An 18682-nucleotide genomic window follows, 5' to 3' on the forward strand; every position below is an offset into this window, starting at 1 on the left:
AAAGTCTGTTTGTAACAGGGGTACTGAGACTCTTCATTTAGGTAATCTTGTAACTAATATTTACGACGTGATCTTTTCAAAGAGTTCAGGGATCTTATATTTATGTATCTTAAAGTAGGGCAGAAGGTCAAAGAAGAAATGCTGGGTCAAGGAATAATCCATCAGGGAAATAATATGAGAAATAGTAATGATGGAGGTAAGAGCTCATTTTTGAAATGAAAACCTTGGAAGTTTTGTTTTAAAACAACTTTAGGGGAAAAGAGCTGACAACAACAACAAAACAGAAAAAAAAAAAAAAAAAAAGGGAAAAGAGAATGCCAAACTTGGAAAAAGAAAAAAAAAAAAAGAGACACAGAGAACATACAGAAGAAGAATGGTGTGGTGGATGTAGGTGTGAGGATGGATGTGTATCTATCAATCCACATTTCCTAGGAGGTTTATGTCTTTAGAAATCAGTTAAGGAAATGCACAGCAATCCTAGTTAATGCCAGAAAACTAAAAAAAAAAAAAAATATATATATATATAAAGAAAACATTCTTCCCTTAGTGGCATAAGCACTGACCTGTAAAAGTTGTGTTGCAGTAGCTCTCTGCTCAGGATTCTTCACCAGGCACTTTTTAACAAAATCGGTGAAATCATCAGACCAGAGTTCTGGCTTCCTGAATGTTGGTGGTGGGTTTGTAGGAATCATAAAAATAGCCTAGTAAAAATGAAATATCCAAAAGACACAGTAAGAATCACAATAGCACACCAAATAAACAAATCTCTTCATTTATCTTTCTATCAGACTCTAAATCTGAAAAACAAATTTAAGTGGTTCTAGGATTTCCAGTAAGATTGCAATTCAGGAAGCAAATCCATCTGCTACTAATGTAATCATTTCCCATTAAATTTCCTCTATTTGAATTGTAGCTCATTGAGCACATCATTCTTTATTTTATCTATTATTTTTAATCAGTCTCCAAAGAAGATTGCATTTCTAACCCTTTTACCAAATGAAGGACATTGTCTAGTTAAATAGATATATTCCCAAATTTGCTATTTCATGCAGACGTAGTACCCATTTCAGTTTTATATAAGTACTGCTGCTCAAAATGGTTTACATCAGTCTAATTTGCTTCTGTAATCCAAAATATTTACATATAAATAAAAATATTACTATTATTTCAAATAATACTTGATAGAGTCAAGACTTGTCTCTTTCTAAATATACATGTCAGAACTCCAAGTGAAAAGTTTTAAAGCTAATATACCACTTTGATTTATTACTAATGACTTAATTTAGCATTAATAACTTAGTACTAATGATAATACATCCAGAAAGTTCACAATTCAAAAGCTCTAAAAGGTCTCCCTGTCATCCCTGTCCTCTTAGCTATCCAGTCACCCATTTTCAACCAAGAAAATTATCTACCGTTCTTAGCAAATCACTGTATGTAATGAATTCACTTTTCTCTTGGGCATCTAGAATAGTTCCTGATAAAATACCATCACTAAAACATCATTTCCTTTGAAAAGTTATGAAAACAATAATAAATTTAAATCATATGTATCAAGTACTCAATAAATATTACCTATTATCACTTTCATTTACACATAATATAGAAAAGACAAGAGGCAAACACGGCAATGACAAAAATTTTACAAAGCAAAATGAATTCAGCCATATTATAACTAACTGTAGTTTAATAGGTAAGCTTATATAATTACACAATCAAAACCTGTGAAAGAGGACAAATGGCTTTTTGGTGATCTTATTTAATACATGCACATGCAGCCTCCAAACATGGGCCTCACAAAGATGTATTCAGAGGTGAAACATGTAAAACATCCCTTTCTAGACGACAGAATTATCTGACTTTCCAGAGGACCAGTGTCTATCTCTATTCTACACTCAGTTTTTCACCTGGCCTTTGGTGGTCTTTTCTCTTCATGTATAAACAAATTTCATATATATGAACTTATGTCCCTTTCCTTAATGCATAAAGAAAATTAAAATGGTAATACTACAAACTATAATAATACTTAGAAACAAAGTTTTACCACCGAAAGGAACTAATCATACCTATTTTTAAAACTTCTGTTCATATATGGAGAAAATATAAAAACTGTAGACCAAAAAAAAATTTGAGAGGGGAATACCAATTTTTTGTTGTTGTTAATCCTCACCTGAGGATATTTTTCCATTGATTTTTAGATAGAGTAGTAGGGATGGAAGGGAGAGAGAGAATTATCAATGTGAAAGAGATGCATTAATTGGTTGCCTCCCGAACGACCCTGGCCAGTGCAACCCAGGTACATACCTTTAACTGGGAATTGAACCCGAGACCCTTTGGTCCACTGGCTGACACTCTAACTGCTGAGCCAAACCAGTCAGGGCAGGGAATACCAATTTTATTTTTTTTATTTATTTTTTATCCTCACCCGAGGACATTTTTTCGTTTTTTGTTCAGATAGAGTGGGAGGAAGAGAGAGAAACATCAACGTGAAAGGGACACATCAAGTGGTTGCCACCTGCATGACCCAACCAGGGCCGGGGACAAACTGCAACCGAGGTACACGCCCTTAGCGGGAACTGAACCCGGGTCTCTCCGGACAGCAGGCCAATGCTCTAACCACTGGCCAGGGCAGGAATACCAATTTTAATATATTCCTTTGATATAATAAAATTGTTCTTCTTTCCATTGGATTTTTATTAACTGTTCAAAAGTCATTCTTAAATTCTCAGTATCATAGAATTTGCATTGTAAAAGATATATGACAGATTATTTGGCTCAATCTTATCACTTAACAGAAAAGAAATAAAAATCCCAGAAGGAATAAGCGACTTAAAAACAATATTTGAGACCTACAAAAGACCCTTCATTTAAAAAATTAATAAAGCATTCTAATACATCTACCATGCTTCAAAAAGCAAAAAGGTAAAGTACAAAGCAGGTTACTATATCTAAACAAATAGCTACTAAGAGGATAAAGAGATGATAAATGATTATTCTGTTTCAATGTATAGGTTCTCCCAGGTTCTCTTCTTATTTCCAAGTGGGGAAGAAAGCATAAGCCACTTTTAAGCCTTAAGACAATGAGAAGGAACATTTTAAAACTTATTACAATCACAACTGTGAGAGTCAATAAAGTTGAAGACGATTCAATCAAATAGGAATGAGAAAAGGACTACTTAGTAGAGAAAAATAGTCTTTTTAATAAATGATGCTGGAAAGACTGCAATAAAAATGAATTTAGACAATTATATTGCACCATATAAAAAAGTCAAAATGTGTCAATGACCTATCGATAAGAGTTAAAACTATAAAACTCTCTGAATAGTAGGAGGAAAGCTACATGACACTGAATTTGACAATGATATCTTGAATATACACCAAAAATCCAGGCAACAACAACAAAAACTAAGATAAATTAGACTTCACCAAACCCAGCAATCCCACTTCTAGGAATATATCCTAAGAAGCCTGATACACCAATTAGAAAGAATATATGCAGCCCTATGTTCATAACAGCATTATTTACAATAACCAAGATCTGGAAACAGTAGAGGAGTGGATAAAAAAGTTGTGGTACATTTACACAAAGGAATACCATGCAGTTGTAAGAAAAAAAGGCGGGGGGAGGAATCGCTCATCCTTTGCAACAGCATGGACAGACCTGGAGATTATTATGCAAAGCAAAATAAGTCATTCAGAGAAAGACAAATATCACGTGATCTCACTTATATGTGGAATCTAATGAATAAAATAAACTGTTTAACAAAATAGAACCAAAGGTATGGCTACATGGAATAGACTGACAGATGTCAGAGGGAGGGGGATAAGAGGGACTGGATAAAATGAGGTGAAGAGATTAGCCCCAGAACATAAATGCATATCCCACAGACACAGACAATAGTGTGGTGAAGGCCAGAAGGAGGGGGTACAGGTGCTGGTAGAAGTAGTAAAACAGGGGGAGGTGGAAATAGGGGACATCTGTAATAGCGTCAACAGTTTTTTAAAATTTAAAAACTTTTGTACGTCAAAGCACTATCAATAGAGTAAAAAGGTAATTCACAGAAGAAAAATTTTGCAAAGGGGTTAACATTCAGCATATATAAAGAACTCCTATAGTTCTACAACAAAAAAAACAAACAACCCAATTAAACCAATTTGGCTCAACAGTTAGTGCATCAGCCCATAGACCAAAGAGTTGCAGGCTCAATTCCCAGTCAAGGACACATCCTATGTTGCGGGTTTGATCCCCAACCCCGGTTGGAGTCATGCAAAAGGCAACCAACAGATGTGTCTCTCTTTCATCGATGTTTCTCTCTCACTCTCTATCTCTTTCCCCCTCCCCCCTTCCTTCCCTCCTACTCTATCTTAAAAAATCAATGAAAAAATATCCTCAGGTATTAAAAAATTTTTTTTAATAAAAAATAATAAATGGGCACAGAACTCAGCTATTTCTCCAAAAAAGACATGTAAGTGGCCAACAAGCACATGAAAAGATACTCAACATCACTAATCATTAGGTAAATGCACATCAAAACCATGAGATACCACTTACATCCATTAGCATAGTTATTGTTAAAAATTTTTAAAATAGTAACAAGTGATGACAAAGATGTAGAGCAATTGGAACCCTCATGCATTACTGGCAAAGATGTAAAATGGTGCAGCTGCTGTAAAAATCAGTGTGGCAATTCCTTACAAATTGAACACAGAATTATCATATGAATACAGGATTCCCACTTCTGGGTCTATACCACAAAGAAGTGAAAAGAAGAGGTAGAACACATATTTGTACACTCATGCTCATAGCAGCATTATTCACAATAGCCAAAAGGTAGAAGTAACCCAAGTGTTCATTGACAGATGAATGGATAAACTACACACACACACACACACACACACACACACACACACACAGTAGAATAGTATTCAAACTTTAAAAAGAAGAAACTCTTGCTCTGCCAGTGTGGCTCAGTGGTTGAGTGTCAACTTATGCACCAAGGTCGCCATTTCGATTCTTAGTCAGGGCACATGCCCAGGTTGCGGGCCCGATCCCCAGTGGGGGCATGCAGGAGGTGGTCAATCGATGTTCTCTCTCATCAATGTTTCTATCTCTCTCTAAAAATCAATAAAGAATTTTAAAAAAAGAAAAAGAAAATTTTGACACATGCTACAACACAGATAAACCTTGAGGACATTATGTTGAGTGAAATCAGCCAGTCACAAAAGGACAAATATTGTACTGATACCTCTTTATGAGGTTCCGAAAATAGTCAAATTGATAGAGACAGAGAGTATAATGGGGGTTTCCAGGGCTGGGGGGAAGGCGTTTGAGTGTTTAACGTACACAGTTTCAGTTGGGGAGGATGAAAACATTCTAGAGATGGATAGTGGTGATGCTGTACAGTACTGTGAATGTACTTGATTTTATAAAACTGTACACTTAAAAATGATTAAAAGTGTTAATTTTATGGTATATATTTTACCACAATAAAAAAAAATACGTGAGTGAGGGAAAATATAAAGTGACAATCAAATTCAGAAATATTTGTTGAATACCTGCTGTACATAAAGTGCGGTGTTAGGCACTACATGGAGTTTAAAGACACAGCAGGAAATGTGTCTAGTAATGAAAGGACAAGCAGTAAAGGAATTAAAGAATGCGACAATAACAGAACAAATGATATAAGGCATAAAGATGAGTCGTCTTTCCCCGAAGAAGAAATAGCATAAGAAAGAGCAAGAACTTGGAATGAGATTGCTGGGAGGACAGAGAACAAGCTGATTTCCTGTAAGAAAATGAGAAAGTTAGAAGGGGGATGGAGGAGATGGGTTTTGGTCAGCAAGAAAGTGCACAACTGAAAGAGTTTTTGTTTTTCTAGTATGTATATATGTGTTTGTTTTTGTTTTTGCTGTTAATCACTCTGTTTATGCCCAAGAAGTAGATTTTTTAAAAAAAAAACAAAAGCCTAGAGACACTCTAAATGTGGAATTAAAAAGGCTAAGTTAGGAACTAGTACAGATGTCCCAAGGTGATTAATAAAGAGTTCAACTAAGATGATATCTACAGGAATGAAATCAAGAAATTAGATATGAGATACTAAAATGGAAAACCAAGAGTACATCCTAACAACATTTTTTTGGCAGGGTTGGAAAAAGGAAGAAAAGACTACACCAGAACTCAAGACATAAAAAACAGACACATTCATTGCAAAAGGCACTAGGGTATACTAACAATTCACTATATAATTCTTTGGAAAGCTCTCACAATGGAGTGCTAGAAAATAAAATTCTTTTATAAATAAACGAATTAATCTCAGAGAGCTCCACAGTCAAAGAACCTAATCTGGTTTTAAGGTTGGAGAAAATGGGGTTAATATTGGCTGGTGGAAAAGGCACACAAAACCACTGGCTACTTTAAATTAAAAAATAAAAATAAATTTGAGCTCTCATCTCTGCAAAAACAGTTCAAAGCACCTACATAAGCCCTATATAGACTGACCTCAAACTGCAGGTAAACGATACTAGATTGTCTAGATAAATGTTGTTCATCTGCACTTCTGTTACAAATTGATGGATAACAACTCAGTGATTTATGTCCTTGAAGCTAATGCTCTCCTTTGAACTTTGAGACAATGAGTTGCAGCCTTATCTTCAGATAATCTTAACATATAAAGCTCACCTCAGCAGTAGCTATTAGAAATCCAAGGATAAAAAGCTTAACTCTAACTTTTATTTACCCAGTACTATCATAAAGTGATCCTAAATGTTCACATCCTATTCTCAAACAAGCACTGAACTGCATGTAGTTCAAACAAATAAGTCTTAATATATGATCTACAAAAATGTAGAGACTTTTAAGTCTCCAGGAAAACCACTCTACCCTTTATTTCCATTTTTTATGTTAGATAATCAGTAACAAACTGACAGTTTTTATCACAGACTTTATTCTGTTCAACTAATTCAACCTAATCATGAATTATAGAGGGTCCTCTTAAGACCCTCCAGATTTTTGTCCGAGCTGAATAGGTAACAGGCCTCTGCTGTAGAAAGTTTTGGCAATCAGTGGCTAGCTTTAGACTAACAACTCACTCCCTTCCTTGCCACCAATCAAATCGTATGGACACACATTACAGCCATATAATTTATCTTATCTCTAACACCATTTTGATTGAAGAATGTTGGTACAATAAATGATACGATTATCCTTGTGTTTGTTTCTATACAATGTGTTGCTTAACTACATATTGAACCTCTGATTAAGTTTTTTTTTTTAAAGTCCCTGATCACAAGTAGTCCTGAGAAGCCAAGAAATGTAAGTGCCTCAAAACAAGTAATTATCTTCATGCCTGAAATTTCATGCCTTACTCTCCAGGAACACCCAGAAGACGTGGAAAGAACTGGAGTTGGGAAACTACAATGCCTGAACTTTATCAACTCTGTGGAGTGAGTCAACACTATGTCTGAAGCTAAGGTAGATGGTTCTGTGAATGTACAGAAGCAAGGAACATGCCGGAATAACAAAGAAATCTGTGCCATTACTCAAACCTCAGGCAAAAGGTTATCTTCATAACAAATTAAATGAGATAAAGGACGAGAAAGCACTTTAAAAAACTGCAAAGAACTAAACAAACATAGCTGTTTCCTAATTGCAAACACAATAGGTAGCAAGCTATTAAGTCAAATAAAAATATGTAATTTCTGGAAAGGATATATAGTAATAATATTTTTAAAAGACTACTACAAACAACAGCAAACAGTAAATGGAATGAAGCCACCACTGGACCCAAGTCAGAATACTTGGATGCAGTTCCACGTCACCCTCTAACTGATTGCGCAATCTCAGTTTGTTCGCGTTAAGTGAGGAAGTTGCACCAGATATTTTTCAGGATCCTTTTTGGGTCTAAAAGACACTGGCACTCTAACTTCCTAAGCAATCTAGGAGGTAAATATAGCTAGACAAGTACTATACTGTTCGAAAGGAGATGGGCAGGGAGAAGGATGTTAAAAGGCCTACTGATCGTTTCTCGGCCTTTTGGCTAAGATCAAGTGTAAAAAGCCTTCTCAATGTAAATATAAAAATATAAATCTAGCCCTGGTCAGTTTGGCTCAGCAGTTAGAACACTGGCCCATGGAACAAAGGGTTACAGGTCTGATTCCCTGTCAAGGGCACATACCTGAGTTACAGGTTCAATCCCTGGCCCTGGTCAGGGTCATGAGAGAGACAACCAATCAATTTGTCTCTCACATCTATGTCTGTCTGTCTCTCTCTTTCTCCCTCCCTCCCTTCCATTCTATGTAAAAAGAAAAATCAATAGAAAAATACCCTCAGGTAAGTATTAGCAACAACAACAACAAATACACGTCTAAATTTATATCACCACTCCCTCAAAAACAAAGCTAAAATAGATGGAGCTTTTGAAGAAAATACTGAAATCTAGAGTGAACCCTGCTCTTACACTACAGTTTCCACATAAGCACAGAGTTCAAGTATTGTAAGCATGATCTTCTAATTCACTCCAACTCCAGTTACAGGAACTTCAGTAATCATTAATCTGGCCAATAAAGGCCAGTTTGCCTGCCTATCAGCCAAATTAAGGGAAGGGGTACAGTTGGTGCCCTGGCAGTACACCGTGAATAAGAGAACCAGCTCCAGATGGCACTGGGCACAATATAATAGTGCCAACATATGAGCAGCTATCTAACCTATTTTATTCTCTATGCCCTGCTTACACATTTGAAAAATTGGAATAATAATAGTACCTACCTCACAAGGCTGTTCTGAACTTTAAATGGGTAAATGCATGTAAAATACTTAGTGAAAATAAAGTAAAAATACAGAATGGTTACTTCCCATAAAAATCACAAGTATGTGCCCTGGCTGGTTTGGCTCAGCAGTTAGAGAATCGGTCCACAGACCAGGTAGTCTCAGGTTCGATTCTGGTCAAGGCCATGTACCTCAGTTGCAGTTCAGTCCCCCGGCTCTGGTCGAGATCGTATGGGAGGCAACCAGTCGATGTGGTCTCTCACATCGATGTTTCTCTCTCTCCCTCCCACTCCCATCTGAAGATAAACGAAAAAATATCTTCGGATGAGGATTTTTAAAAAAAATGACAAGTATACAGCAATAAAGATTGAAAGATGGTATAGAATCTCAAAAATTTAAACTATCTATTCACAGCAGCAACTATCTACAAGATTCATTTTAAAGTCTTTATTATAAAAGCTAATATAGGCCCTGGCCGGTTTGGCTCAGCGGTCAGAGTGTCGGCCTGCGGTCTTGAGAGACCTGGGTTCGGTTCCCGCTAGGGGCGCGTACCTCGGTTGCAGTTTGTCCCCGGCCCTGGTCAGTTGTGCGGGTGGCAGCCACTCGATGTGTTCCTTTCACATCGATGTTTCTCTCTCTCTCTCTGTTCCTCTCTCTCCCTCCCACTCTATCTCAGCAAAAAATGGAAAAAATGTCCTCGGGTGAGGATAAAATAATAATAATAATAAATAAATAAATAAATAAAAGCTAATATATAGTCAGCTTTTAAAACTCACATCTGTAATTGAACCAAGGCTTCATTTCAGAGCATCGCTTAAGTAGCTGCCTATTCCAGTCTGCCCTACAGCCACAGCACAATTTAAACCCCAATGCCTTCTATTGCATGCAGTTAAATCTTAACCATCTTCCAAAACTGAAATTTAATGTCCCTTTACACCAATTAAAATATTCATAAAACATGGCTAAAGAAGAAATGAAAAATGAACATGAGTCAACACTTAAGAAACTTTATCATTCCACTCTCTCTCAGATCTCCCAAATTAGAATTCTTTCCTGTGTGATCAGTTCAACTAACTTTTCTGTGCACATACAATGTATCCAAACTTGCAAAAAAGAATTTCCTCAAGAAGAGTAGAATCTTATGGGATAGAACAATACATACAGATCATTTCAACAAAATAGTTTAAGTGCTAAAATAGGCAACAATGGGCATTATGGCTTAACTCAAAATGCTGTCTAAAGAAAAATTAGACTTGAGCTTAGTCCTAGAGAATGATTAAGTTAATGCGGCACAGAAAAGAGAAAAGCATGTTCAAAGGTGTAAGGTCTGAAATACCATGGGGTCTATGAGGGAAATGGACTTATTTTAGGTATGGGGCAGAGAAATTACAAGGTAAGCCTGGAGCATCTTAATCAGCCCTTAAAGAAAGGTACCACTCAAAGCAAGGAACCATTCAAAGTCTATTCAAGTCATGTCAAAAGAAATTCAGAACCTGTAGAATTTAGCTGCACCCACAAAAGATTATGACTTAATTGATCTGTGGTGAGGACCAAGCACTGTATTTTTTTAAAAAGATTTTTAAAATTGATTTTTAGAGAAAGAGGAAGGGAGAGGGGGAGAGAAAACATTGATGTGAGAGTGAAACATTGATCAGCTACCTCTTGCATACCCCTCACAGGGATAGAGCTGGCAACCCTGGCATGAGCCCCGACAGGAAATCAAACTGGCAACCACTCGGTGCACAGGATCATGCCCAAGCAACTGATCTACAACAGCCAGGGAAGGCACAGTATTTTGTATATCTCCCAAGCAATTCCAATGTGCAGCCAACACAGGGAACCACTATTCTAGAACATATACTATAAGGCGAGTATTATCACTCCATATGCCTCAACTTCAGCACCTTCCATATTTCAACTTATACTCTGACTAATTATAAACTGACTCTAAATGCCCTAGATAACATGGACACTACCTGATGACACAAAAAGTGTCTATCAAGTTTGTATCCCCTACAGCATTAAGCAAAGTTACGTGTGCAACAGTAAATCTAAATTTATATTGAGAGTGCTGATCATAAAGACTTACAGTTAAATGTGGTGACTTGACAGTACTGATTAATTTAAATTCCATTATAAAAACCCTGCACGAACAGTCATATTTTGTTTTTTTGTTTTTCTCAAAAGCTTAAACTCCAAAGAGAGAGGGACAGTAGCATATGTGAGACAGCAATAAAATTTTGGGAACAGAGAAGTAGATTGATGGGTCTTAAGTGGCTCAAAAGATCTGGGAAATCAATGAGAAGCAATAAATTCCCATCAGAGAACAACAACAAGAAGCTAAGGAACTGGAAGCTCCAGATACACCTAAAGATAGGGGACATCTGCAGCCATGAGCACACCTGGTGTCCAGATTTTAGTTTCTAAAATGTCATACCTCACCAAAAGAAACATGAGCTCCGTGAAGAAACAACTTAATCCAGAGCTAGGAGAGAGAAATGACAAAGTGAGCCTGGGGCATCTTGTTAGATTATATATAGTTACTGAAAGATTAACAGAATCATGTCAAAAGGACACAAGAATCACCAAACTTAGGATAATTGACCATCAAAATAAAAAAATAATAACTATAACTGATTATAACATACTGAATAAAATTAAATCAATTAGTCTATAGTGTTTCTTTTTCATCCTCACCTGAGGATATTTTTCTATTGGTTTTCAGATGGGGGGGGGGGGGGGAGAGACAAAGAGCAAAACATAGAAGTGAGAGAGACACATCAATTGGTTGCCTCCTGTATGACCCCAACCGGGGCTGGGGATTGAATCACAACCGAGGTACATGCCCTTGACCAGAATCGAACTCATGACTCTTTGATCCACAAGCCAATGCTCTAACCACTGAGCAAAACTGGACAGGGTAATAGTGATATATTTTAAAGAGAGAGAGTTTAAGAAAAGCTGTTTCTGACAAAGAATAATGGTGGCAGCACTGGCCGGTTTGGCTCAGCAGTTAGAGCGCCAGCCCGCGGTCCAGAGAGCCCCGGGTTCGGTTCCCGCTGAGGGCACGAACCTCGGTTGTAGTTTGTCTCCAGCCCCAGTGGGGGTTGTGCAGGAGGCAGCCACTGAGATGTGTCCCTTTCATGTCGCCGTTTCTCTCTCTCCCTCACTTCCTCTCTCTCCCTCCTATTCTAACAGAACAAAAATGAAAAAGTGTCCTAGGGTGCGGATAAAGAAAATAATAATAACAACAATAATGGCAGTGGGCAGGACCGGGGGGAGGATAAGTTTGTGAGAGTGTATGAGTAGACGTAAAAGTGGACGACCAAACCCCTGCTGTGCAGAGATGCGGAGCAGAAGGATCCTGTGTGTGGACAGAGCAGCCGGCTACCGTGGTGAGCGGCTCTTCAGGGCGCTTCTCCCTGCACCACGGGGAGGTCCAACCATTTTGGAAGATCCCTGGTCTTCCCTGAGAGGTGGCAGTGGGAGCGGCTAGGGCCCAGCATCTGAGCCCACCAGCACACCTGGCACCATATAGGACCAGTAAACACTCTGTGTCAACACAGACCAGTGCACATTAGAGAAGCTCCCAAGGTACTGGTCAGGGAAGCCGCAGACAGCCGGAGCCCAGCACCATCCCCCATAGTAGTAGCCAGATCAGAGTCAAGATATACCCCCAGCTACAGAGGCTGAGGAGCAGACATCCATCCCCAGGCAACAGAAGCACAGATCAGCAGCTGAGACCCATCCCCAAAAACTACAACAAAAGCTGAGCAGGAGTTGAGCCCCACAGGGCAACAGCACTCCCCAGCCACCAGCGGCGGGACCTGAGGCTCCACAGAGGCTTGTGCAGTTCAGCAGCTCACAAGAGCAGTGGGAAGCCGGAACCTGAGAGGGACTGGTGCGATCTAGCTAGCTGTCCACAGGACCTGCAGGGTGCAGGGGCACCAGAAAGGCCAGTGCGACCCAGCAAGGACTATGCAATCCAGTTATCCACAGGACCTGTGGGGTGCTGAAGCACCAAAGAGGCCTGTGTGACGCAGCAGCCCATAACATAGGCATAGAGGATGTGAAAATAGAAGCGGAGTGAACGGAAACTACACAGGCAATTTCCCAGGATCAAACGAGAATTACAAAAAATAAAGACAAACCCTTGGAAAAAAGCAACAGTAAAGCAGCAGGACTGGTCCATATAACCAGGGACACTGGTAGGATCTGTGGAGGCGCGAGAGGGTGGTGGGCTGGAAGCCCACAGAAAGCAGCAGTCTTAGCTGTGAGCAGCGCCCTTGGGGAATAAAGACCAAACCTGATCCACAGTGCAGAGAGCTGGGTCAGAGCGCTAAAATAGCCACAGCCACTCACCTGGGGGCCACGGCAGAGGGAGGGCAGACTGGGCTGGAACTCTGTGGGGACACCCAGGATTTGCAGGGTACTCAGAGTTATTGCTGAGCTGGGGCCACAAAAAACGGTGGTAAGAGTGCTCCTTCCCAGAGCTGTGGGGAAAAGCAGCAGCCTCCCTGACCCTCAGAGATTCAGCCTTTCCCAGATGAGGCAAAGAAATGCAAATTGAGGCTCAATAACAACCAGCATCTATCCCACCCTCTGGAAATCCTCTTATGCAGAATATCAGGGCTACATTCCAAGACACTGAGTAACTGAGACTACTAGCCTCCAGGAAAAAGCTAGAGGATAACTGAACGTTTCCTGGGCTTGTAAATGTACCCAGGAAAGTAAGACCTGACAATGGTGTTTAATGTGGGCCCACTCAGGCTCATCCAAACCCAGTAGAGGGAGCCACAAACAGCAGACCACCAACAAACACAGGGAAATTTGGCAGGCTCCAAAACCCACTGAGAGAGCCAAAAGGGTGAAACAAAGAAACAAACCCCAAATGAAAGAACAAGAGTACTCTATTGAAGATGAGATTAATGAAATACAGTTAAGAAAATTATCTATCATAGGTAGAGTTCAGAGCCATGATCTTGAGGAAGGTCAACAACATGAGTAAGGACATCAGCACCATGAAGAAAGATAAAGAAACACTGAAAACCAACCAAGTGGAAATAAAGAATGACTTAGCAGAAATTAAGAACACATTAGAAGGACTAACCAGCAGAGTAGAGGAAACTGAGGACCGGATCAGTGAATTAGAAGACAGGGTAGAAAAAAATCAACCAATCAAAAAACCAAAAGGAAAAAAACAGGAAGACAGCTTAAAAGAACTGTGGGACAACTGAAAATGTAATTACATTTGGATCACAGGAGTCCCGAAGAAGAAGAAAATGGGCAAGAAATAGATATATTTGAGGAAATAGTGACAGAACACTACCAATTTGGTGAAGGGAGAAGGCATTCAAACTGAAGAAGCACAGAGAGCCCCAAGTAAGAAGAATCAAAACAGACCCACACCAAGACACATAGTAATTAAAATGCCAAAATTTAAAGACAAAGAGAGAATCCTGAAGGCAGCAAGAGATAAGCAACAGGTTAACTACAAAGGAAACCCCATAAGGCTATCAGTTAACTTCTCAACAGAAACACTACAGGCCAGAAGAGAATGGCATGAAGAAATCAAGATCATAAAAAACAAGGATCTGAATCCAAGACTACTCTAACGAACAAGGCTATCATTCAAAATAGAAGGTCAAATAAAAAGCTTCCCAGACAAAAAAAAAAAAAAACCAGGCTAAGGGAATATATTAACACCAATTCAGCACTGCAAGATATGCTAAAAGGTCTGCTGTAATTAGTAGAAGAAATAGGAAGAAAAATAGAACCACACTAAACAAATATGGCAATAAATAAGTACACATCCATCATCACCTTAAACATAAATGGTTTGAATGCTCCGATAAAAAGACACAGAGTAGCTGATTGGATAAGAAAGCATGACTCAAATATATGTTGTTTATAAGAGACCCACCTCATAAAAAAAGACTCACATAGGTTAAAAGTGAAGGGATGGAAAAATATCTCCCAAGCAAAAGGAAAGCAAAAAATGCTGGGGTAGCAATATTCATATCTGATAAAGCAGATTCAAAAATGAAGACCATAACTAGAGACAAAAAAGGCCACTACATAATATTGAAAGGATCTATCCAACAGGAAGATATAACCTTGGTAAACATATATGCACCCAATACAGGAGCACCAACATATATGAAAAATTTTTTGGAGGACTTCAAAGGAGAAATCAACAGCAATACAATCATAGCAGTGGACTTCAACACCCCACTGACATCACTGAATAGATCTTCTAAACAAAAAATTAACAAGAAAACACAGACTATAAATGACCGCTAGGTCAAATAGATTTATAGATACCTACAGAGAATTACACCCCAAAACTACAGAATTCATAATCTTCTCAAGTGCACAAAGGACAATCTCAAAGACAGACCATATGTTAGTGCACAAACTAAGTGTCTACAAGTTCAAGAAGATTGAAGTCATATCAAGCATCTTCTCAGATCACAATGGCATGAAACTAGAAATCCATTGCAACAAGAACATACAAAGACATTTGAAAACATGGAGGCTAAATAGCATGTTATTGAACAATGAATGGGTTACCGTGGAGATCAAGGAAGGAATTAAAAAATTCCTGGAAATCAATGAAAATGAACACACAACAACACAAAATCTATGGGATGCAGCAAAAGCAGTTCTGAGAGGGAAGTTCATAGCACTACAGGCCTACTTCAAAAAACAAGAAAAATTCCTGATAGACTAACCTCACAACTTAAAGAATTAGAAAGCAAACAAAAAGAAAACCCCAGAGCAAGTAGAAGGAAGGACATAGTAAAAATCAGAACAGAAATAAGTAACATGGAGAACAAAAAAAAACAACAACAAAAACAATTCAAAGGATCAATGAAACAAAGAGCTGGTTTTTCGAAAAGATAAACAAGATTGATGGACCCTTAACTAGAGTCACCAAGAAACAAAAAGAGAGAACCCAGATACACAAAATCAGAAATGTAAGAGGAGAAATAACAACTGACACCACAGAAATACAAAGATCGTTAACAACTACTATGAACAATTACATGGCAACAAATTCGACAATCTAAGTGATATGAGCAAATTTCTAGAAACACATAGTCTCCCAAAACTGGACGGGGAAGAGATAGAAACCTTGAACAGACCAATAACAACTAAGAAAATTGAAGATGTAATCAAGAATCTCCCAGCAAACAAAAGCCCAGGCCCTGATGGCTTCACGGGGGAGTTTTACCAAACATTTAAAAAGAACTAACACATATTCTCCTCAAACTAGTTCAAAAAATTCAAGAAGAAGGAAGACTTCCAAACTCGGTTTATGAGGCCAGCATAATTCTAATTCCAAAACCAGATAATGACACTACAAAGAAAGAAAACTACAGGCCAATATCCCTGATGAACATTGACGCCAAAATCCTGAACAAAATACTAGCAAATCGAATCCAGCAATACATCAAAAAAAATTATTCACCATGACCAAGTGAGAATCATCCCAGGGATGCAAGGCTGGTACAATATTCGCAAATCAATAAATGTGATACACCACATAAATAAAATGAAAAATAAAATCCACATGATCATATCAACAGATGCCAAAAAAAGTCAATGAAATCCAGCATCCATTTCTGATATAAACGCTCAGCAATGTGTGAATAGAGAGATCATATCTCAACATAATAAAGGCCATATATGAAATACCTACCGCCAACATCATACTCAATGGGCAAAAATTAAAAGCATTTCCCTTAAGAACAGGAACAAGACAAAGATGCCCACTTTCACCACTCTTATTTAACATAGTACTGGAAGTCTTAGCCACAGCAATCACACAGGAACAAAAATAAAAGGGATCCAAATTGGAAAGGAGGAAGTAAAACTGTCATTATTCACAGATGACATGATACTATACATAGAAAACCCAAAGACTCCATCAAAAACTTACTAGACTTAATAAATGAATTTGGCAAAGTAGCAGGATACAAAATTAACATCAAGAAATTGATGGCATTCTTTTTTTTTTTTTTTTTTTTTTTATTTTTATTTTTTTTTTTAAATTTTATTTATTTATTTATTTATTTGTTACAGATATTTTACCTTTTTACCCCATTGGCACCCCCCACCCCACCCCCCCTCCACCCTGTCCCCGGCTTAGTTGTCCATGTCCATTGGTCATGCATACATGCATATAAGTTCTGTGGTTTATCTCTTCCCACCCCCCCACCCCCCATCCCCTCTTCTGAGGGATGTCAGTCTGTGCCCTACTTCCATGTGTCTGGGTCTACTGTATTCCTCAGACTGTTATGTTCATTATATTCCGTATATAAGTGAGATCATGTGGTATTTGTCTTTTTCTGCTTGGCTTCTTTCACTTAGGATAATACTTTCCAGGTCCCTCCATGTCGTCTCAAAGGATAAGAGATCTTTCTTTCTTACCGCTGCATAGTACTCCATTGTGTATATGTACCACAGCTTTTTGATCCATTCGTCTACTGGTGGACACTTGGGCTGTTTCCAGATCTTAGCTATTGTAAATAGTGCTGCTATGAACATGGGGGTACATATATTCTTCCTGATTGGTGTTTCAGGCTTCTTAGGGTATATTCCCAGCAGTGGGATCACTGGGTCGAATGGAAGTTCAATTTTTAATTTTTTGAGGTAGCACCATATTGTTTTCCATAGCGGCTGCACCAGTCTGCATTCCCACCAGCAGTGTATTAGAGTCCCCTTTTCTCCACACCCTCGCCAACACTTGTTGTTTGATGATTTGTTGATGGCGGCCATTCTGACAGGTGTGAGGTGATACCTCATAGTTGTTTTAATTTGCATCTCTCTGATGATTAGTGATGTTGAGCATTTCTTCATATGTCTCTTGGCCATTTGTATGTCCTGTTTGGAGAGGTGTCTATTCAGCTCCTCTGCCCATTTTTTAATTGGGTTCTTTGTCTTCCTTTTGTGGAGTTGTATGAGCACTCTGTATATACTGGAAATTAACCCCTTATCTGATACATCGTTGGCAATGATGTTCTCCCATACAGTGGGTTGCCTTTCCATTTTGATGATTGTTTCTTTTGCTGTGCAGAAGCTTTTTAGTTTGATGTAGTCCCATGTGTTCATTTTCTCCTTTATTTCTGTTGCCTTAGGTGATGTATCAGTGAAAATTCTGCTCCGTATGATGTCCAAAATTTTGTTGCCTACATTTTCTTCTAGAATTTTTATGGATTCACGGGTCACATTTAAGTCTTTTATCCATTTCGAATTTATTTTTGTGTATGGTGTAAGTTGATGGTCTAGTTTCATTTTTTTGCATGTAGCTGTCCAATTTTCCCAACACCATTTATTAAAGAGGCTGTCTTTACTCCACTGTATGCTCTTGCCACCTTTGTCAAATATTAATTGAGCGTATTGCCTTGGGTCCATTTCTGGGTTTTCAGTTCTGTTCCACTGGTCTATATGCCTGTTCTTGTGCCAGTACCAGGCTGTTTTGGTTACAGTCGCTTTGTAGTATAACCTGATATCTGGTATTGTGATCCCTCCAACTTTGTTCTTCTTTTTCAAGATTGCTGTGGCTATTCGGGGTCTTTTTTGGTTCCATATGAACTTTTGAAGTATTTGTTCTAGTTCTATGAAATATGTCGTTGGTATTTTGATGGGGATTGCGTTGAATCTATAGATTGCTTTGGGTAGTATGGACATTTTAATTATGTTAATTCTTCCAATCCATGAACAGGGTATGTGCTTCCACTTTTTTATATCTTCCTCTATTTCTTTTTTCAATGACCTGTAGTTTTCTGCAAATAGGTCTTTTACTTCTTTGGTTAAGTTTATTCCTAGGTATCGTAATTTTTTTGGAGCGATGGTAAATGGGATTGTTTTTTCAGTTTCTCTTTCTGTGAGTTCATCATTGATGTACAAGAA

At 38.3% G+C, this 18682-nt stretch overlaps 1 protein-coding gene across 2 annotated transcripts in view; it reads right to left on the reverse strand.

Moving 5' to 3' along the window:
- STK3 (serine/threonine kinase 3) overlaps positions 1 to 18682 on the reverse strand; it is a 319871-nt gene that overhangs the window by 128751 nt on the left and 172438 nt on the right. For both annotated transcript variants that reach the window (XM_036264223.1, XM_036264224.1), the window contains exon 7: positions 564 to 701. In XM_036264223.1, the coding sequence (XP_036120116.1) occupies positions 564 to 701 (138 nt within the window). The remainder of the gene's footprint in view (positions 1 to 563; positions 702 to 18682) is intronic.

The sequence above is a fragment of the Molossus molossus genome, unplaced genomic scaffold (genome assembly GCF_014108415.1).
Source record: "Molossus molossus isolate mMolMol1 unplaced genomic scaffold, mMolMol1.p scaffold_m16_p_16, whole genome shotgun sequence".
NCBI classification, from domain to species: Eukaryota; Metazoa; Chordata; class Mammalia; order Chiroptera; family Molossidae; genus Molossus; species Molossus molossus.